This window comes from Streptopelia decaocto (assembly GCF_964273445.1).
Source record: "Streptopelia decaocto genome assembly, chromosome: 4".
NCBI lineage: Eukaryota > Metazoa > Chordata > Aves > Columbiformes > Columbidae > Streptopelia > Streptopelia decaocto.
In genome coordinates, this window is record NC_138658.1 from 1,886,709 (window position 1) to 1,909,499 (window position 22,791).

At 40.4% G+C, this 22,791-nt stretch overlaps 1 protein-coding gene across 2 annotated transcripts in view; it reads right to left on the reverse strand.

Moving 5' to 3' along the window:
• The window catches only part of GRID2 (glutamate ionotropic receptor delta type subunit 2), a gene marked incomplete at both ends in the record, with an annotated part of 552,228 nt that overhangs the window by 215,195 nt on the left and 314,242 nt on the right, over nt 1–22,791 (reverse strand). Inside the window, 2 exons of one of the 2 annotated variants that reach the window (XM_082050630.1) lie at nt 2,191–2,396; nt 11,581–11,865. In XM_082050630.1, the coding sequence (XP_081906756.1) occupies nt 2,191–2,396; nt 11,581–11,865 (491 nt within the window). The remainder of the gene's footprint in view (nt 1–2,190; nt 2,397–11,580; nt 11,866–22,791) is intronic. The other variant, XM_082050631.1, reaches the window with a different exon arrangement.

Genomic DNA, 22,791 nt, shown 5'->3' on the forward strand with positions numbered 1-22,791 from the left:
AGCTAAACAATGAGGGAGTTCAGCCAAATCGCTCATCTAAGAAGGGACCGAGCACCACAGACTATGCGAGGTCTGGGGACAGAGGCAGCCAAGAGCATCTCCTGGCCAGAAAAGCCAGAAAAAACCTCTTTCCTGCACACGCAGCCGATTCTTACTAACTTCGTAAGGTTTACATGCTAAATTCACTAGGTTAAACTAAATTTCCAAGTTAAACTAATTACACACAAGGCACAGTCTTTGGAATAAGCACGTTCGCACTCAAATTGTATAGAAATATCTTAACCCAAAGGCTTTATAACTTGTTTTCCTACACAGTGCAGCTGCCGGTTCAACTGCAAAATGTCAGTTTATATTATTTATCGGCAAAGGCATCTCAGAAACTTTCTGCTTGCACCGACACTGAGTGTCGGAGCACACTTGTGCAATTCATTCCCCACCACCCCAGAAATCAAGTGCATCAGTAACAAAACTCCTAGTGGAGCGACTCCTCCTACTAAGAGGACCTTGCTGTCAGTGTTACCAGCCACACGTTGTACTCTATAATTAATAATAATAACAATAATAAATAATAAATAAAAGCTGTTGTGCTGGCAATACCTGTAACATAGTGCCTGATGTGAGAGTCTCTTTGAACCCCGCTCCCAAAAGAAGAAAATGACCTTTCCTGACAGTCTTAGTCTCCAAGAAAGGAGAAACATCAGGAGTATTTTTTATTTGGTTGGGTTATTTCTTGTTTCGGGGATGGGAGGGGGATCGGGGGTTTGGTTTAGCTGGTTTTTGGTGTTTTTTGAGTTTTAAGTGGCCAACGCCCAAGTGCAAACTCTAAAATAAACTGTTTACTTCCTTGACAACACACACAGCAACTACAAAAGATGACAATGACTTTGTTACTACGCTCGAGTGTGTAAAAATAAATGATAATGAAAGTGTATTATTTAAAAAGAGCGTTTCCCTTTCGGAACAACACAGAAGCTTCATTTCGCCAAGTTGTTGAAGTCAGAGCCCTGAACGCTGCTTCTTTCTGCTTCTCATGTAAAATATCCTACAACGCCACTTACTGAAAAACACAACATTTGTGACTTGAGCGATGGAAACAATGCAGAACAACCTAAAACACGCCCACAAATTGTTTACATCTTGTAAGGCACCGCAGACATGTGGAGAGAGCAGCATACCCTCATCACTCAGAATTAGCAACCTCTGGCGTGTAATGAGGACGGCAGAATACCCGGCCACAGGAAAAAAAGGGCAAAACAAATCAAAAGGAAGCAAAAAAGGCTTCTTCTAGCATTCCTAAAAGGCATTCGCTTGAGACTACATAGGCAGAGTTAGGTTTTAAGCCTCAATTTCTGAAGACCTAGGGAATAGGAAAGCATAAAAGTAACGCAAGTTGCAAATAGATCCGAAGAGAAATGATTGCGGAGAAACTATATTTCTATGGAGCAGAAAACAAATCTATTTTTAACTACCGGTTGATGATGAAGAGTACAAACACATGTAAAAACCACATTTGAGACAGCACAGTGCTGTGGAAAAGAACCATGACACACACGTTAAAAAATTACATGTCCCAGTCCAATGCAATACGGAAATGTTCCACCTCCAAATCCTGAGGAGCTCCTTGCAAATTCTGTCCTTTGCAGTTTTTGTTTAAATACATAAGCATCACTTTGGCCTATCATCTTAAATTCTGCATTCAGATCCAATCCTTTATAAATTCCATTACCTTACTACTTACTCAGTAGTACATAACAGATCATTATTGAACATTATTATCCATAAAAAATGAAATGCCAATCGAGTAAACGCATTTGATTTGCAAACACATATCGTAGATATCTAAATAATAATTAAGCTGTCAGTCATAAAGATGTTTTAGTGAGGGACACAATGAGAAAGGAAATAGCAATACAATATCCACAAGCTGCAGAGACAACTTGGAGGGATAATTCTTCTGCATAATTCCTCAATGCTTTTGCTCATGCAGAATGTAGTTAAGCTGTTGTGTCTGCACACTTATGAGAATGAAAAAACACCCTCGCACAACAATCTTTGAAGAGAGAATATTTAAATTTTGAGTTGAGGTCTTTTTGTTTGTTTCATTTGATTGTTTTTATGAAGTCAAATAAAACCGAATCCTTTGACAATCTGGGTCAACAAAACAAGAAGTTCCCAGTGACAAACACATACCTCTGTTAGGAATGATTTGGCCGTCGAAGGGTTCATGATAAGAATAGCCCGTCTCAGAGTATCCCGGTAGCGGTTCAGTTCTTCTATTCTCATAGTGGCAAAGAGTCCTGTGATCATTTTATTGATGTTATTTTCTACTTTTTGCAATGCTACGTCCATTCCCTGCTGAGAGATTTTGTCCAGAAACTCTTGTATGCCGCGGATATCTGGGAAAAATCAAAAGCCAAACAAGACAATCTGTAAGTGGAAAAAAGGCACAACTGTTCAATTCATCTCACTGAAATGTTTTATTCGGTGTCAGGTAGACCCCTATAAGCTTTTACTTAATATTCCATGGCATTTCTTAAAGTATTCTAACAGGAGAAAGAACGGCCACACATAGCTAATGATTAGAAAACAAATTGACAAATATTAATATAATAATATTAATACTCTGAAGTATTTGACTTCACATTATGGCAAAATAAGATAGTTGAGAAGTTCTGGGTTCCACACAAGTCCAGCAGCTCTATCAAGGAAATATGAGGCTTAGATATTGACACCTTGATCTGCGTATTTTTGGCTACAACAGCAGCATAAAGAAAACAAAGTTCAGTCTCTAAGATAGAGATACCACCATCCTCCTCCAGCACCACATGATACTTCAACTTACAAAGAAATAACCATAGAACAGCTTACGAATAAACAGCCCCAAATCCAACTCAACAGGGTTAGTCTTAGACTATCATGATCAGTGAACTGAGTTCTAAAATACCATGACCTGGGAAGAAATGGCGTTTTAGGCATTGAGGCTATTTTAGGCACTCAGCCCATTCTTTGGACACTGATGAAACACCAGGATCACTAAACACTTGAAGAACAGTTGAAACGTCAATAAAATACAGGCTTGCCCTAAAAATAAAATTCCATAAGAGAATCATACTAATTACAGCTTCTATTTAATATCTAAATCAGGAAAATTAAATTCAGTCTAATCAGAGATGTTAGGTTGTGGTGTTGGTTTTTTTTTTTTGGCACTTTAAATATCAATTTAAGAAGCAACAAGACTTGAACTGCTACAAATATGCCTAGTTTTTATGCAAATGATACAATAATTTCACTTTAACCCCTTCATTCTAAAGTACCTGAGAGTTACTCAACCCCAGGTTCCAGTATAAGTTGGGGAATGACCTATTAGAGAGCAGCGGAGGGGAAAGGGACCTGGGGGTGCTGGGGGACAGCAGGGTGACCATGAGCCAGCACTGGGCCCTTGTGGCCAGGAAGCCAATGGTACCTGGGGTGGGTTAGAAGGGGGTGGTCAGTAGGTCAGAGAGGTTCTCCTGCCCCTCTGCTCTGCCCTGGGGAGACCACACCTGGAATATTGTGTCCAGTTGTGGCCCCTCAGTTCCAGCAGGACAGGGAACTGCTGGAGAGAGTCCAGCGCAGCCACCAAGATGCTGAAGGGATTGCACTGGATGAGCTTTCCAGGGCCCTTCAACCCCTGACATTCTGGGATTCTGTGATCCAGAAAAATTGAAAACAACAACAACAACAACACCTGGAAAAAACTGACCAGTTGGAGTCAAAATGAGGAAAGTACAAGGAACATGTGTAGAAGGGATCCAGATACACTATGAAAATACTGGGGGAAAAAGTTATTTAGGCTACGAAAAACTTTTTAAACACTTGAATTCCATAGCATAAATCCATATATTCTTCTCTGACATCAGAACAGGGTAAGCAGGAACCAAAGTTGTATTTGTCCTTTCAAAACAAGAACATAATGTCACTTGACCCGAATTTATGAACACACTGGGGTTATTGGCTGATATTCTGTCTAATCTGTGCTGTCCCAGAAGCCAGATTATGGGATCAAATGGCTTTGTTTGCTGCCACAAATATCTGCAAACATAAACAATGAAACAATTATATTGAATCTTCACCAGATGAGGGGACAAAAGGGACAGAGGTCCAGTATTATCCTACAGTTCTACAATTATTAGGCTGACCGTGCCAAAATATAGTATCTGTGTGATATGCTTTTAGGAAAACAGCACCATTCTAATGGAAAAGATAGCGAACAAGGCGGCATAAAACTTCTGTACTAACTCCGCCTTTGGCATCGATACAACACAAAAATAGCTACAAGACTTTGCTTACACATCAGTTTACCCAGTAGAAGCACGGAGGTACTGGTGATGCTCACCTGCTGCTGTGCAACAGCAGACAGCACATTAAAACACCCTGCTATTTAAATGCTATTTAAATCATGGGGCTTCCAATATTTCAGCAGCAAGTCGCTAGCAATGATCATATTCCAAGCGTACGCCGAAGAACAGATGCTGCCCCTGAATGGACAGCATTCTGTTTCCTGCGTGGATTGTCTGCAAATGGCACGTGTCCACACCGCGCTGTGGAATCGGCTTTCTAATAGATCAATTCCTTCTGCAGCAAAATCTGGCAAGCGACCTGTGGCGCAGATGGCTCTGCTGCCGAGACACGGGGCTCGTGGTGTCTGGAACACAGGTGTTTCTCGCCTGAATTTGCCAGCCAACCTGTTGCCCAGCCAGGAGATGCATTTCTATTTTCTATTTAAATGAGAAGAGTCACAGTCATTTCCAGAAATGCAGAAGAGCTGCCCATTAACACTAGTATTAATTATCCTCCCTAGTGATGAAAGCCAAGGTTGCCACACAATGAGCAACGGTAGAGCCAACGTTGCTATCTCCTCTCGCAGCTCAGTGTCACTATTAGTATTATGTTTTCTGGTTTTTCCCTGTACAACCATCACTTCTACTCTACACACGTGCACAAGAACATCGGACCATTCTGCAGTCAGATACTCAGCATCAGCCATAGGGTTAAACCAAGCTAGAAATCATAACAGAACGAAACATCATCAAACGTTATCTTTTGAACCAGAAGCATGGCTGATTTCAGAGGTCCTATACCTAAATCTCCTTAAATAACCAACCCAGCAGGAACACTCAGACCTCACCCAACACAAATAGCACCATTTAATGATGCTATAAAACACTTGTGTGGAGCCAGGTGAAAGGGAAAAGGAACCAGTGTTGTTGGGAAATAAGGAGGATATAAGGTCCGCAGATTCCCTTGATGACAGATAACAGGAGGAAATGAGTTGTTGCTCTCTTGTCATTGGGGTCTCTACACTGTATGTGTGATAAACATGGAATAAGAAGATTTGCATAATAATAATAAGACTTGCAAGACCTGATCTTAATATATATTAAAAAACATTTAAAAAAAAGTGATCCTTCCACAAAGGCTTTTTTGTCACTGGATCAGATGTTTCTCTTAGTTTATTCTCTCTGGCCCTCTGTAACATTCCCTCGGCATCTCTGATTCTATGCAGAGCAATAGTTTCAGAGGGAGCAAATCCCTAAAACATCTTGGGGAATTCTGATGATCAGGATGATCCTAGAAAACAATATGCTACAGTTCAAGCATCTCAGACAGGAAAACCAATATGGAAGATTTTAGAAGCTGTATAAAATAAACAACTCGCATGCTAAGTACCTCTTATACCCTTATTAAAAATGAGAAATCTACAAGTTAGAAGTAGATGCAAAGTTCCTAAAAGAAAAAATAAAATCATATCATGCTATGAGCAGGAGAAGAGAAAGATGGCGCTATTCACCAATGGTAATTAATTAATCCATCCACCTCTGTCATTCTATTTGACCTGAATAACCAAACTGCTGAGTGAGTGCCTTGTTATCCCAAACCTGGTTTACAGCTGTTATATCATCCTCCCTCTGATACCATTTTAGATTTGAGAATATTCTCCTCATAGCACCCAGATGATAAATACCAACTGATCCAGCTGTTGCAGTAATGAACACACTCATCGTAAATATTTGCTGTCTGATTTACAGAAAAGACCACTCTACTTGTCCAGTTGATGAGAAAAGCCATTGTGTAACAAATGACACTGTTCTAATTGCTATCAAGAAAGCTTTCTAAGTCTAGCACAGTGGTTCCTCCTTACACGACGACAGTAACTATTAATGATGGAAATGCACAGCACACCAGGGAGATGTGCAGCTCCAGGCACTGTCCCGCTTAAAGCCTCGAGCAAAGTGTTCGCATTCCTGTGCACATGTTGATATTTATTAACATGGTTAAGATGTAGACAGAAGAAAACAACAATTCAGCATGCTGATTCAATAACAGTCCTTCATCCCGCATTCCCAGCAGCGGGATTCTCTCTCATTAGCCAGCTTATATGCACTTCAGTGAACCTCCAAAGTAAAAAACCAAACAAATCCACATAATTCAGTCATATTAGCATTTGGGAGCTGCAAAGGAGCAGTTACCTGAACTAATTCAGCGGGGTGATCCAGCTTCAGACAGTAGAGCAGTACTTCAAACTCATTATAAGGAAACTCAAGATCATCTGCAGCACTACCGCAATGTCTACGTAATCGTTATTTTAGAGGATCACCCAAAATGTCGTTTACATGAGCTACTTATTTTTTCATGTCATGTATCAATTATTAGAGATTATCCTTTAAATAAGAAAAATCAATAGTCTCAAGTAGCTGAATTAATGTTGAGACATTAACTTTTGCAGTCTCCTGCAAGACTTCTGTTTCCAACCCTACTGGTGATTGACACAAGATTTTCCCTTTGAGTTTCTCCATTTTTTAACTGGAAAGAAAGAGAGCGGTGGAAAAAAAGGATAAAAAAGATAAATAAAATTGAAGTTAGAACTAATCCTTAAGAGTATCAACTGCTCCCTTGGCTTCTCAAAAATAGAAAGGGAGTGAGATTGTGATCACCCCCTCACTTGAGGAGGATGACAAGGCAATACAGAATATATTCTATAACTTCTGACTGTGTAACCCGCCTCCTACCTCTTCATTCCATTTCCTTTTGACCACAGTCTGCATTAGAGATTTCCAAAATGCTTCAAGGAGTAAATCAACCTCTTGCAAAGAAATAAGTTTTCCTTGGCTTGTGCCTCCAAAGATGATAATGGCTCAGAGCCTAGAGCTGTTTATTTGCAGCACTTATTCTCTTGTTAAAAATCACACCAAACTTGAAAAATTATACTTAAATCCTATGAAAGTGATGCTGATAAGCTAAGATTTAGAAATAATGTAATAAATGTTTTCTAGCTTTTTCCTGTCTCTCTCCCTCCTCTTTTTCTTGACTGGTTAAATGGAAAATAGAACTTCTGTCTGAGAGTTTTATGATACTACCTGCCATTTACGATGTTATTATACCTAACTCATGCCCTTTTTGCCAATGGTGGTATCGTTTCTTCCATTCAATATGGAAAGTACTTTGTTCAGTAGTTTCCTCATTTGATAATAGTTCGTCTACTGAGCTGCCAAAATATCAGTTTACAAACTTAATTTTAATACTTCTGAGAAGATACTAAAAAAAATGCGTTGAGAGGTGAGAAATACTTGGCAAACAGTAACGGAGATCATTACAAAGCTCAGGTATTCAAATATTCTTAAAATAAGTCACTGTTCTTCTGATACTTGCAGACTGTGCATATACAAAAGAAATCTCGTATCTCTGCAAACCCTTGAGGTATCACCTCATTTAAAGCTATTACCCATTACGCAGATTTTAGGAGAACATCTACAGTTTTATTTTAACCTCAGCACTCAAATTCTAGGTAAAATAAAATATCTGGTCTTCCTTACTTAATAACACAGATGGCTGTCAGGCCAAACCTTCATATACTTTACCCGTTCCATCCTTAAAGGCAACAACAAGTGGTAAACCCTGTCTTACCTTTCTATATATTCACTTATAGCTCCTGAAATGCATTTCCCCAATTACTCCATGATTAAAAAGCAAAAGCGTGGCTACTGTTCCACTAGAGAAATTTTACAGAACAGTTATCTCAGAAGTTGAATAATTTTAGTGTCAATCAAAATAGATATTCAATTTCCAGTGGTAATGTCAATCAGCAAAAGCAAGTTGTTACCAAAGTTCTCACAAACAGCTGCTGACTTGCACTATAATTGACTCATTAAAGTTACGCAGATGAAAAATACATGTTCCTTTCCTTATCTGGTTGACATAATAAATACTAATGGAAAAAAAAAAAAAGATCAATAATAAGCTTGAATTAATTATACGTTTATTGAGGCACAGTGAAGTAAATGAGTACGGGAAGCTGGCAAAGAGCCAGATGAGTAATAAACAGTTTTAAGACTGTCTGGAGACTGACTTGAGAATATTATAGTCATCAGGCAGCTGAAAACAGCCTCGGGGTAATTATAAGCATTTGCAATCGATTAAAGAGAGCATGATTCTTTTATGAATCTTTATTAAACTTGCATTAAAACTTTAAATGATCTGAAAATGTTATGGTTTCGAGCACATCTTCGTCACTGGGCACCATTTCTGGAAAATGTGCTTGCAGGGAAGTGTCAATGGAATTACTTACTCTATGTTGGTTTTAAAGGAGATACTGGGAATCTCCCCTCTTACAACACCGCAAGCACCACTAACTCCATCCTCTCGTGGTGCACAAATACTCTGAAAGCCCTGCGTACCCATTGCTAAATATACATAGTATTAGCAGGAAGGTCGAAGAACTGTAAGTAAAGATATCTCAGTCCTGGAATCAGTAAATATCGCAAAAATCAACAGTGATGGTGCATATCACAGGCACATAAGGTTGAAAACACGAGGTTTGGACAGAGAAGTGGAGTATAACTTTTTTTCTTTTTTAATATAAAATATAGACGGGTTTTTAAATATTACTGCCATGACTACAAAAGAGAATAGGAAAGAAGACAAAATTCATTCTCCAGAAACAATCCTATTCCCCCGTCCTTCCTAGATAAAGCGCAGAATCTTTCTGTCTGCTTTGGCACCAACAGAATGTTAAAAATATGTTTTCAAAAGGCCAGACTTCCTCCCTTTCATTTTTGAAATGTAGAAATAGCCGCACTGTAAATTGCACAAAATTCACATTTATGTTCTTGGTTTCTTCATGAGGAATTTACTACTACAGAAAAGTACCTACGCATTCCTGGAAAATACAGTGAACCGTAAACTGCAGGAAGAATACGACGTGAAATACAAAAGCTTGAGCCTTGTTGACCAACAATATGCTGAGATTCCAGGTCAAATACTCCGCTTACATAGTCTGAGCGCACACATTCAGATCTCAAATGACTCCTTTGTTTTCCTCTGCAAATGACTTGAAATTTTCTGAATCTTATTTTACCTCAAGGAACAAACCACAATGAATACAAGGGGAGTGACTGTACTATTTTCACTGGGAGTTTGATCCAGATCATCGCAGCCAAGTGCAGGGATGAGGAAAAAAAATCAACTCATTCTGATTTGCTCAGATTCATCTGAATTTATACACTGAAGGCAAAGATGCAGTTGTGGTAAATGAAATGCAAACAACATCACCTAAGTATGTGCAAGTTACAATCTTCTGGTTTTTCATATCCTCACTCATTAACTGTTCCTGTGTGTTCCCATCACGTTTGTTACTAGCCAGGCTCTACCACTGACAAGAGGCTACTGCTTTACTAAAACCTTTCACTAGTTACTCAACTAAGTCAAGAGCAGTAAAATACTTTATTATTATCAAGGCGTCTTTTGTCTTAGAGTAGTCAGGCTACCTACAATTTTACTTCGGAAAAAATATCAGTTAAAAACTTAGATGCCAATTACTACAGAGATGCATTTCTACATCACTTCTTCAACACCCAGCTGGGTATGACTTAATGAAAGAACTGTTTCCTTTTAAGAGTTTAACTGGCTCTGTTGGTAAAGAACCTTCAAGTAGACTTGAATCTTCCAGCATTCATATAGCAGAAGTGTTAAAAGGTTTAAAGTGAAACAGCGTTGGTCTCGATAGCGGCCCGCATGGAATGCCACTCGTCAGGCACCATCTGCCCTTAGTGAAGCCATGCTGGCTGTCCCAAATCACATCTTTATTTTCCACAAGTCGTATCTGCCACATCTGGGGCTGATGTGTCACTGAATGAGCTACTGGTGCGAAACTTATTCCATGCAGACAGTCATTTGTGTTACAGAAGTCACATCATGATGAGATTCTCACCCAGAAATCAACAACAAAGTGACGTTCTGTCTGAACTGCATTCTCAATAACAAAACTTGAAAAATTTAAAACTACTATTTATGAATATTATTATTCAAAAACATTAATTATAAAATTTGTTCAAGGGTTTTTAACTCAAAAATACATGCAAAACCAACTTTCATCTGGCAAGATTATGGTCTTCTTCGTAAGCACTTAAATGCACAAGCTCACCAAACATGAGCAAAAATACTCTTTGCTGCAGGCTTTCTGGATCTTTGTCTGTGTGTTTCTCATCCTCTGGCTGGCGCTTTTAGGTGCTGCTTTGTTATAAATAGTTCTCCTATTCATCATTTTCTATCATTCTAATTTAAGAATTTATTATGTAGCCAGGGAACAAAAAATCGATAACACCTGACCTGAATGAACCAGATATTACTCACAGCAAATCGCTGAAGTGAGCATTTTTCCATAACTTAAAGATTTAACTTTGAAATAAGTTTTTAAACGTTCATCCAAACCGGTCATGATTATTAATGAATAATGGATGCATCTCAAGAAAACAGGTCTGGTTCCAAAGCAATTTTGCATCGGAAAAAAGATCATAAAATTAGTTAGATAATGCACCTGTATTAGAGAAATCTATCCAGCTCTCCTCTGAGCCACAAAAAATATCTGTACTGAGCACGGTTGAATGACTGAGCTGGATGGCACAGTCTTGAGATGCTGCCGTCTGTGTCGCACTCACTCTATCACATAACAACCGTCAATTCAGCACCTTTCAGGAACAAAAAAAGACCTTAAAAAGAAGGAACATTGTCTTCTCCAGGCTCTCTTTCTCAAGTTCTTCACTCTACAGAAGTTCTCGCTGCAAGTTTCACGTTTATGAATAGCAGCTTGTTATTGCCAAGGTCTCTGACCTACATTCACCTCTGCTTCAGCTTCTGGCCATCGAATATACCCCAACAAACCGGACAGATTCATCACGCAATAAACAATTCTACAGAACATAAAATCTTACTCGTTGCTTCTTGAATTGTCATCTTATATTTCCACGGTCCAAAAAACAAGAGAGCTTGCTAAAAACGTTTATGCTTCATTAAAACCGGCAGAATACAAAGGCAGAAAAGTTCTCCATTTATCAGCTAACTCTGACAAAGAAATTATCAAATAAACCTGTAGACATTGATGGATTTTAGAAATAGATTTCTCTGAGGTGCCGCGAAATGCTGACAGAACCATAAACGTTCACAAGCAAAACATAATCTATTGGAAGACTATAAAGAAGTAATGCGACTGCCTTCAACAGAATTATGGATTCGACAAAAAAATCAGCGCGCTAAATAAATACTTACCGTAGTCAATATCATAAAAAATAATGAATTTCTGCCAGGCGTATTCTGTGACCACCCTCAAGATGACGTCGTTTAGGTAGACGGGGGGGCGGACAGAGAGGGTGTAGTCGTCGTTGCGGGTGCTCCGGGTGAGGCCGCAGCCGCTCCTGGGCGTTCCGGCCGGGGAGCGCTGGATGAAGAGGTGAGGGATGTGCATGGCGTCCGCCAGCGACTGCAGGGATCCCGCCGACGTGCAGCCGATGGAGCTCACGAGGGCCAGGATGCCTTGGTTCATCAGGTCACAGGCTGGAAGGAAACACAGAGACATGCAGGGTGAGAAAGATTTAGTGAATAGGGCCTATAGAATCATAGAATGGCCTGAGTTGGAAGGGACCCTCAAGGATTATCGATCCAACTCCTGTCCCTGCATTGACAACCCCACAGGTCACACCGTGTGTCTGAGGATGTTGTCCAGTCTGTTCTTGAACACTGTCAGGTTGGGGCGGTGACACCTCCCCGGGGAGCCTGTTCCTCTCTAGACACGAGGAAAAGGTTCTTCACCCAATGTTGTTTTGAGGTGCTGGAGAGGTGGGTGGCAGAAAAGGATCAAAAGGGAATAACAGTATAAAAATACACTGTTTCTTAATAGCAGTGTGTTTTATTATTCTAAGAAAAAATAACTCAGGGGGGAAGTGGAAATACTTTACTCGCTTTAGCTAAAGAAGGTTTGCTGTGCTCCGTATGTCTCAGTGTTGGGATCCTAGTTGGAAGGAAAAAAGAACACTTTTCATTTATATTAGCTTTGTAGCACCTGTGTGTCCAGCACCTCTGGGGGAAGAACCTTTTCCTCATGTCCCACTGACCCTCCCCTGGCACATGTGCCTGACATTAATTCCTGCCATTACATTGCTGTTGAATAAGTGTTTGTTCCTCACTAGCATTCTCTTTAGTAAAAAAATGAGTCAAGTAGCCATTTATCCACATTTTCTCAAAGCTGCTCTGTATGAGAAGCCATGAGATGCTAAACCATGAGATGGTTTGGTAGTGAATTCCCCAAAGCAGGAACTCTCCCACAATGTCTCAGTTTCTGTGTGGTGCCTTTGCACCCAAAGGTTGAACCCAAAAGGTTCAATCAAGCGACATAGTGATAAAATTTTGCACATTGAGTAATTCAGACCTGAAATTCATTCTCTGTTCAGGTTGAGCTGTCTTGTGGCGAAAGCTGGAAGACTGCCCTGCCCACCTTGCCCAGAAATGATTTATCCCTTGGAAACATGAGCCACCCCTGGGCTCTGAGGAACATTTGGAACTGATTCCAGCTACCAAATTAGCATGACCACCCAAGGAGACAAGCACTCAAAGTCTAGCACAACAGCTCCATTAATAGAATCTTTACATTATACAGAGAAAACCTCAAGAAATAACAGCTCAGGCTCGCTGTCAACTTTTGAAGACAACTGAATATGATTATGTACATCAACTTGTCCAAGCAAAATCTGAGTTGCTTTTGGGTTTTAAGAGATATGAGACAGAAACAACAACCTTATGTAACTTTGGGTTTTGTGTTTTTTTTTAAAACCTAGTCTTATAAGTAGCAAAATATTTTCAGAAGTAAGCAGTTTATATACATTTACTCCCCTCTCTTCTGTAAAAGACATTGAGTTGTCTATGCAAGAAATAACACTTTGTAATTAAGAGTCTTGTTAATGAGGGCTGAGTTACATCAGACAGCGACAATGACATCCACATTAATACCAAGAGTGTTTATCATGATTAACGTTCATGCAATCAATAAATATAAAAAGAATTAATAATGATTAGGTCTGTAATTTTGAAGGATTATCCTGTGAAATAAAGCAGAGTCAAGTGTCTATATCGGGTCTCTAACAGACCTGAGATCTTGAAAGAAGAAACAACATGGGTTTGCAACAGAATTCCCCAGAGCGCGCCCAAGGCTCATTTTTGAAACACTCAATTTGCCACTGGCAAAACTACATATGCAGTTAACCTGTGTTTACAGGTGTAAATTAGGTAATGGGATGGTAAAGAGTGATATGTATTTACATATGAACATCTAATAGTAAACCGTGCAAATACCTTATTTTTTTATTTTGCAGGAATATTCTGTGTGCACAACAGGTGCAGGCAAAACCCAGAAACCCACATGCAAGAATACATTCCCCTAAAAGTACAAACCCATATTTTAGTGCCAGACCTGTTGTCTCGTATCATATGGCTCTTACTCACAGTGAGTAATGTTTTATTTTCCAACTACTATTCATCTCAATGGGAACGTTTACAGTGCGTGTTCCCTCTGTATGTGCTCCGAGTATATCTCAGCTATTGGGCCAAGTTCTGGGCTTCAGATTAAAGGTAATTTATTTTCAATAACCACAAGTATTCTTTCTCAGAGAAGTACTGAGCATCATTCATAAATAGACAAAAAAATTACCAGTATCTCACAAGTTTCTAATATTCAGAACATTTCAAAACAATCTTAGTAGCTATTCATCTTTTATGCTGCTTGCTACATTCTTCTTCATCACCTTCAAAGACAAAAAGCTTGTCAAGTTATCTTCTGGGGGAGATGTTGTATCTCTTTCTTGATATGGCTCCCCTGCATCAAGTCCTGCATTATCTAGGTTGCATGCCTAAGTGACAATGCTACTGCTTTTTATTGATGTATTGATCTATGCATCAATAAATACCTGTAGCAATCTATATGTCAACAGATATTATTGATAGGTATATACGGACAAATAAAACTGTATTAGATTTTGCAAAAGCCTGCTTTTAATTCAGTGAAAATACAAGTCTACGTGGCCCTGATGCCACCCGTTCAAACAAAATATGTAGTGTGACCCTCCAGTCTCTCCAACGTGGATTTTAAAATACAGCAGAATCAAAATGCATTAAAAAATCACTTGAAAATGTCTAAATTTCCAGGCGCACTTTGAAAATAACCAGTACGCTACTCTCCATAATGCTGTTAAGTAAGAAATGTGCTTTTTGTGAAAACTGTTATATTGAAACACGAAGGGGAAGAAAACAGCACGGAACATTTAGCTCCACAGGGCCGAATACTAATACTGGCAAATAAACTGAATAAAGGATTAAAATCTTCTCTCTTGACACTGCACCGCATTTGTTACAATAGCCTCAGGACTGAAGTTACCAATGTGGCTCTTTTTTCCATGCTACGCTTGTAAGAATTGCATGTGCTGGACTGGGTCAATATGCACTTAATTATCCTCGCAAATGGACCTTATTCTTGTACACTTCGGGACTATTTAATACACAGAGTGAGCTGCTGGAGAAAGGGCTGTTATCTCAGAGCCACAAGATGAGTGTATGAATTGCTGAGTTCACCTCCAAGTCAGTCTGAATGGATTATTCTTTGAACAGAAATATAATTTCTACAATATATACACATACAAATAAAGCCTATAGGATATGTCAAATTACCATGGATGATATTAATATATTCATTAGCCAGGGAGAACTTGAAAACAGTCTTGTTTAACCTGTTCATCAATGACCTGGATGAAGAGACTTAGTGCACCATCAGAATGTTTGCTGATGACCCCAAAGTGTGAGGAAGGGCTGACACACCAGAGGCTGCGCTGCCTTCCAAAGACCTGGACAGGATGGGCTGGGCAGAGAAGAACCTGATGAAATCCAACAAAGGCAAGTGTAGGGTCCTGCACTTGGGCATGAACAACCCCAGGTACTAGTACAGGTTGGGGCTGACCTGCTGGAAAGCAGCTCTGCAGAGAAGGACCTGGAATTCTGGTGGACAAGAGGTTGACCATGAGTCACCAAGAGGCCAATGGTACCTGGGATGCATTAAGAGTGTGACCGGCAGGCTGAGGGAGGTTAATCTTCCCCCTCTACTCTGCACTGGTGAGGCTGCATTTGGAGCACTGGGTCCAGTTCTGGGCTCCCCAGTTTAAGAAGGACAAGGAATTAGTGGAAGGAGCCCAGCACAGAGCTGCAAAGATGATCAGGGGTCTGGAGCATCTTTCTGATGAGGAAAGACTGAGAGCTGGAGCTGTTCAGCCTGGAGAAGAGAAGGTTGAGAGGGAATCTTATCAATGCTTATAAATATCTCCAGGGTGGGTGTCAAGAGGCTGGAACCAGATTCTGTTCAGTGGTGCCCAACCATAGGATGAGGGGCAATGGGCACAGACTGAAACTAAGGAGGTTCCATTTGAATATGAGGAGAAACTTCTGTACTTTGAGGTACTAGAGCCCTGGAACAGGCTGCCCAGAAAGGCTGTGGAGTCTCCTTCTCTGGAGACAACCTGGAATTTCAACATCCTTTCCATTACTCTACTTGTGCTAATCCACAATCAAATCAGGATAAACAGCGGATTCAAGGGGCAAAATACAACATCAGGTGACTTGAGCACCCAGAAATGGACATTAGGCAATCAGAACTTCTATATAGTTTTGAAAATATAAGTTATTTCTTGTTTACTTTGAGAATAATATGCTGCTGGCTGCTCCTCAAATCCTTTCTTAGTTTCAGGATGCTGGTGAAGACCAAATAAAGTGTAGTGTGTAAATCCCCTGTTGCAAAGGGTAAGGAATAAGGTTAAAGTCTGGATTTCTTTCACTGAGATATTCTGCTCCCTGCTCATCAATTGGCCATGCTCACCACAATCCAACTTTTTGAGTCTTTGTCACCTTTCAACAGCAGTCCCAAAACACCAATGAATTCATTGCAGAAAGAGAATGTACTCACATAAAAAAAAAAAAAAAGGCCATGAAAACTTACAAGAAGTTTAAACAGATAAACTACAGATCTTTTAGTTTGCTGTTCATAACCTAAGATGCAAGAAGTAAGGATAAAATGGGATTGTAAAACCCATGATCAAGTGAGTCTGCCTTCACATTTTCAATAAATCTTTTTAGTCACTTCTGGATAGCATTTCTGCTCTTGCAAATTATTTTTCCTTCATAACACAATGGCTCATCCCAGACTTAGAACTGAATTATTTCAACATGAGTGAGAGCACATTTTTAATATATCCTGAAATCTGTTCAAAAGGAAATAAGGGTAAGATGGTGGGGGGAGAATATTATTGACTGGATTTGAAAGAATATTCTCCTCTGCAGTGCAGATAACAGACTCTATCCTGTTCCTTTTCTTGATAAGGTTATAGAAAGCCACTTCATTTACAACTTCTCTGTAAACATCAGCCAATCTCCCCCTCCCCTCCACTACATTATATACACTATACATCAGCCAATCTCCCCCTCCCCTCCACTACATTATATACACTATACATCAGCCAATCTCCCCCTCCCCTCCCCTCCACTACATTATATACATTATACATCAGCCAATCTCCCCCTCCCCTCCACTACATTATATACATTATACATCAGCCAATCTCCCCCTCCCCTCCACTACATTATATACATTATACATCAGCCAATCTCCCCCTTCACCACATTATACACAACTCGGACTGCTAACAGTATTTTAAATTCACTTGTAATTAACCTTTAAGGGATTTTAGTTTGCTCTGACTGTAAAACAAACTTATGTTTGAGTCTTAACAACTGTGCTTCCTAAGCCTTGAGATTTCTTTGTTTGGGAAAAATAATCCAAACTTCTGATATCTCAGTGTAAAAAAATATTACCAGAGAGCACATTTGCATCTCTCTTGCACAAAACACCACAACCACTTTCAGATGTTTTTATTGAAAAGCATTTTGTGAGTCTTTTCTGGGTCAGATTTCTTCCTGCATACAGGCTTTGCTGATTATGGTAATGTTAAATCCATCACATTAAAATTTAATAATTCATCTGAACCTTGAAAAAATAAACTAGCAGCCTCAAGTTTGGAGCGAGGCAAGATTTATACACAAAAGGATGCAATAGGAGAGAGCCTGAAAGAAGCAAAGCTTGCAAATGCTGCCAAATGGAAGGATCTGCGAGTTCTCGTTTTGGACACAAGTCTAGAATGACTTATTTTTTCCCTGCAAGTCAACCTGCAGCTCTTTGGTTCTATGCAGAGGGCAGGTGTCTTGCCAGATTATCATGTCAGGCATATTGTATTTGTATTTTTCAAATCTCTTTTCACTCTGGTATTCAACAGTTGCACCCATGCTTTGTCTCAGAGGAGTGACAACTCTTGGCCCTTCGAGAAGCCTGAACTGCTTTGGAAAACATTAGAGAACCTCCCCCAACATTTTAAAGAAGTTACACATCCACAAATGTTCAGATGAAGAATGTCTTCAGCTGCCATCTCCTCCAGCATGTGAACATGACTGTAGCCCCAAAAAAGCGCCGCAGCTTCTCAGGGTATCTATGGTTGAGAGGTAACAAGAGGAAAGAAGAGACTGTGTAGAAAGGTTTGCTATGAGTGCTAACGGGTGAAGGGGACAGGGAAATAAATGGCTTGAATCAATTAAAACCAGGCAGTGACATTCTTGGAGAAAGGGCTAGAGATGCTCACAAAATCGACCTCTAAGATCCCGGCGTACCAACAGGGATGCCCACCTGCAAAGTCAACGTAGCTCACTGGAAAACAAGGAATGCAAGGAAATCTGGGCCTGAAATTCAAGAATGACTCCAAAATCCTCCTTTTTTCTTTGTGCTGATCCCTCACTGACACACCGAATCTCACTGACTGCCAAGCATCCTTGCTCAATGCGTTGCATGAGCAATTCCCATTCATCCATCCAGCAAAATGAAAACTTTTCATTTCAAGTGTAACCATTGGTAGATCACACTCAATTACCTATTTAATGACAAGGCATATATTACTTTAATATAGAGTGCAACTTCTTCCATGCCTTCCTTTGTTCGTCTTTGCCCTTGCGCTGTTGCTGAATCGTTTAATTTTCGTAACCAGCACTATCTGAGAAGTTATTAAGCAGCACATTGTGTCTGATACCCTTTTAAACAACTAGCTTGCCTGCTGCAGAGGAGACAATTGCTGCATAGCAGCAATTATATGGAAACAAAAAGACTTGAGCAGCTTAATATAAAATTGAAGACAATTTTATCAAAAGACAATATCTTGATAAAATCATAGGGATTTACTCTAGTTCTGTGTTCTCTGAAAGTCTCTGTAGAAGCGTTGGGGAAAAAACATCAGCAACAAAAGCTGTTTAAACCATGAGCATCAACAATTCTCATTCTATGGACTGGCTCAAAGCAAGCCAGGACAACACTCTTGTTAAGAGAATGAAACACTGAACTTGATGCCATTTGACAAAAATTACACTCTCTTTGTCACCTATCGGTCAGACTGTCAGGCAATTTTCCCTTCCAGTGTTTCTCTCTCGGATCCAACTTCACCTTCCTATCTGCTTTTCCTTGCCCTGAGCATTGCAGGATGTTGACTTTCATCCTTCCATTGCCTGTTCTCCCTCTCTCCTTAGGATCTGCTCCAGCCAGGCAATGTAACTTGCTCTCCCTCTTCATGTTTTCTCCTCCATCTCCTTAATTCTTTCTTTCCTCCACCCACTTTGCCCCATCTCCTCTAATATCAAGGAACAACAAGACCTAGAGCACTTGGCACCGGACTGAGAATTCGAAGGCTCGTATCCTGGTCCTACCTCTGTTGCATGACTGATTTTGGATGAGTAATCTCTTATGCTTTGACAATTATCACACTTGATAACTTTTTAAGACACATTTGCATGATCTAAATACGAACTATTATATTTGTGTCCCCCCCACCGTTTTTCCAAGGTTAGAAGGGCTGCTTCCTAGCATAACTGACATTGCCAGAAGTTCCTTTACATCCCTTCTCTTTTCTGAACGTGCAAGTTTCATAGCTCCCCCTTCTTGTCCATACTATTGTAGACACCAGGCTGTGCTGGAGAGATGCAGCGTGAAGCACAGCACCACAACCTCGTCCAGGGCAGACAAAAGAACACACAGCTGGTAGCATTAGTTTAATTGGAAGCCCTACAATGGAAAGAGCTGCCTGCGCTGCCCTGGATGGGCTTGGCATTCTCCCAAGCATAGATATTACTGAACAATACTGCTCAAAATAAGAACATCCCCCCAAAAAACCAATGTGTGAACAGCAATGTGGGAGAGCTTGGAGAGTTTTCTTCCCTACAGTGCAAAGAGCAAACATTCAGGGAATGTTCTGCTAAGAGGACAGTAGAGCAACTTTTTCTTTAATGTGGCATTGTAGGGAGAGAAAAGTATTTTCTTAAGCCAAAAAAGGCACACATTTAATTCTACTAGATGAGTGAATTGAACAGAGCAATTTGAAGAGCAAACAATACTAAGGCCAGATCTTGCATTTTCCATGAAAGAGGAAAACAGACTCTACATTGAGATAAGAGAGCTTTGTATGAGAATAAAAGCAAGCAAGGAACACAGTACATCAGCTGCAAAGAAGACATGGGTGTGAAAAAACCAGTCTGTAGGAGTTCAGAACATCAGTTCCATTAGCAGCTTAGCCACTCAAGAAAATCTCAGGCCAGTCAAAACAACGATCACCATTATTATTTGCTAAGAATAGACACTGTGGTTATTTCGCTGACTGACACACAGAATAACAATAATGATAAGAACAAAAATATCAACTACCTTTTATAGAACACTTTTTTATTTGTAGCTCTGAAAATGCTTTGCAAAGAAGCTCAGCATCTTCATCTCTATTTCACAGAAGAAAAAAACCCAGGTGTGCCAAGGGGAATTACTTGCCCAAGGTCAGAAAGCAAAGCAAGGAAATTGTTTTCTGTGCCAAGCTAAAACACTCACAAAGACCAAAAACAAAGTCTTTTGTTGCAGCTTTTCATTGTTTGTTTTGTGCATTAACGTGCCATTGAAAGCATTGTATGTTCTGATCCCAACATAACTAAGCTTTACGAAGAGGAAAGATTTGAAAGGCAAGGCCATGTTTCCTACAACAACAGAATTGAGTGACAAAGAGTTCCAGATGCACAGTGACCCCTGAGCAAGAGCACGGCTGGTTCTGAGGGACGGGGGCATGTGCCCCAATACTCAGACACAGGCGTATACGTGAGGGGGAGGAACAGCAGAAAGGAAACAGAGCTGGAGGTGGGAGACAAAGTCTTGGTGGAGAACAAAACGCCAGCAGATGTAGGGAATGTATTGTAAGTGTTCAATAAAAGAGTAATCGTTTCACAAGGAAAATGATAAATACAGTGTTTAACTGTAGGCAACTTGTAAGGTATTAAAGCAAGGGAGCAGAAAACCCATGCATTTCCTGAGAAATAAACAAAATCAAGCATTTTGGAGAAAGGCACATACTTAGAATCGGACTGGTATCTGGTACCAGCGACAGAGGAATCCAGCATTGCAGCTCCTATTACAAACATCCTCAACGTGACTTCATATCTGATATTGGTCCTAACAACCTCAGATAAGCAATATATTCACTAAAAACCACTAAGATGCTGAAATCCAGAACATGTTTAAAAAGGGTTGATGGTACCATGCTTATATAGTGAATATAGAAATATTACACCGGTACTAGCGGAAGGCAGGTGTATAGCAAAAAAGAGAACCAACAGGTTTTCGCCAGGAACAACAATAAAGGAATATGAAGAGTAACGGGATGTAATCACAGCTTCGAGGTCATAGAGGAGGATGTTAAATGTTGGCCAGTAAGTGATGAGGCAGGAGAGATTTGCCTTCGGGAAGTAATAAATCCATTTAGACACCACAGAGGAGGAGGTGGGTTCTGCAGTGTGGGAGGAATGGAAGAGAGCAGAAGATAGAGCAAGGAGGCCAGTGACAGCGACATCGTCACAGCTGGAGCAGGAGATGGCCAACGCATTGACAAACGTGGCCCTTAAAAGGGCACTGAGGAAAGATCAACGTGATATGTGTTACAGACAAAGCCCCAGCAGGGCTTGGCAGCAGCTTCAGCCTGTGAAGAGGAGCAGAGGGAAGACAAAACGTGCCTCAGTCTGACCGGCTATTCGTGCTTTCTTACTCCAAGAATAATAATGGTGTAGTGTTCTTCTGGTGCCAGTTGCAACCTTTTACTGAGATTGCTTTGAATTTAATGGCTGCGAGAGATGCCAGGAAAAGAAGGTAACGCACCTTTTCTTTTCCCTTGACTTTTCCCAATGTTACCGAAAGAGAAATTTGCATAACTCTGAAATGGAAAATACACATTTTCAATAAGGAGCATTTGGGTGATACTAAACACTTAAGCTTAATTGGAAGCAGCAGTTGATCTAAACCATGCACATCATGGTAAAGCAGGATTGCCAGGAGATTTAAAACCCATCTGCGACAATAAAGAGATGCACATCCAACAGAAGACTTACCCGACCGACTACAAGACATCAAGTGACGCAAATCCTGTTCAGAATCAGAAGCGAAGCTTCCCTTTGCCTTTAAGTAACATTTTAGTGCTGTATCTGTCACTAACAAACCCAAATCACATGGGGAGGAGAAAACAAATGGTCTCAGCTCCCAAAACTGGAGCAGAAGTACTTTGCAGAGCCCGTATAGCACACGGCTCAGCGCCTCGTGCAGGAGCATCACGTGGAGTGACGCTCTTGATCTGAGTCATCTACTCACTTTTCCCTCAAATGCAAGTTGCATTTTTCTTCCTAGCTCTCTTAAAACTTTTAATTCCTATTGGAACTAAGCACCAGCGCTCACCACGTGACTTCAGATACCAGGAACTTTATCCCTCCATTGCAGTCAACCCTGTGGGTGCAGCACTTCATGTAGCGACTGACACGATTTTCTCCCCTTTCTCCAGCTCTTTCGCGAAATGCACTGATACAATAACTCCCTACGGCAAAACCATTAACTCCAAGTACACGATTCTGCCTTCTTAGCACATTTTCTCATTTTGCAGTGGTACGACCTCATGAGTTCCAAGCAAGTTGGTCTGTCACTATAGATGTGAGGGAGAGGGGAACCAGGCTTATCGTGTATACCGAGAGCTCCTGGCTGTGCATTGCAAATAGCGTAATTCCCTTCAGCTTTATTTTTCTATTCAACATCACAGGGGAGGCACAAAACCCAGGCAATGTTTGTTTCAGCTGTCAAATGCCTCTGGGGCATCACCCCTGTGCATTTAGCTCCAGTACCAAGTCCTGCACCCACGTGGAAAAAAGGACCCACCATCATTCAGCTTGCAGGGCTGCCCTGAAAGCGGCCCTAAACCAGAGTACTATGGGTATCAAGCCACAGCAGAACAAACAGGCAAAAAATAGAAAAGGACTGACATATACACAAAAATTATTTTCATTCAGGCATGT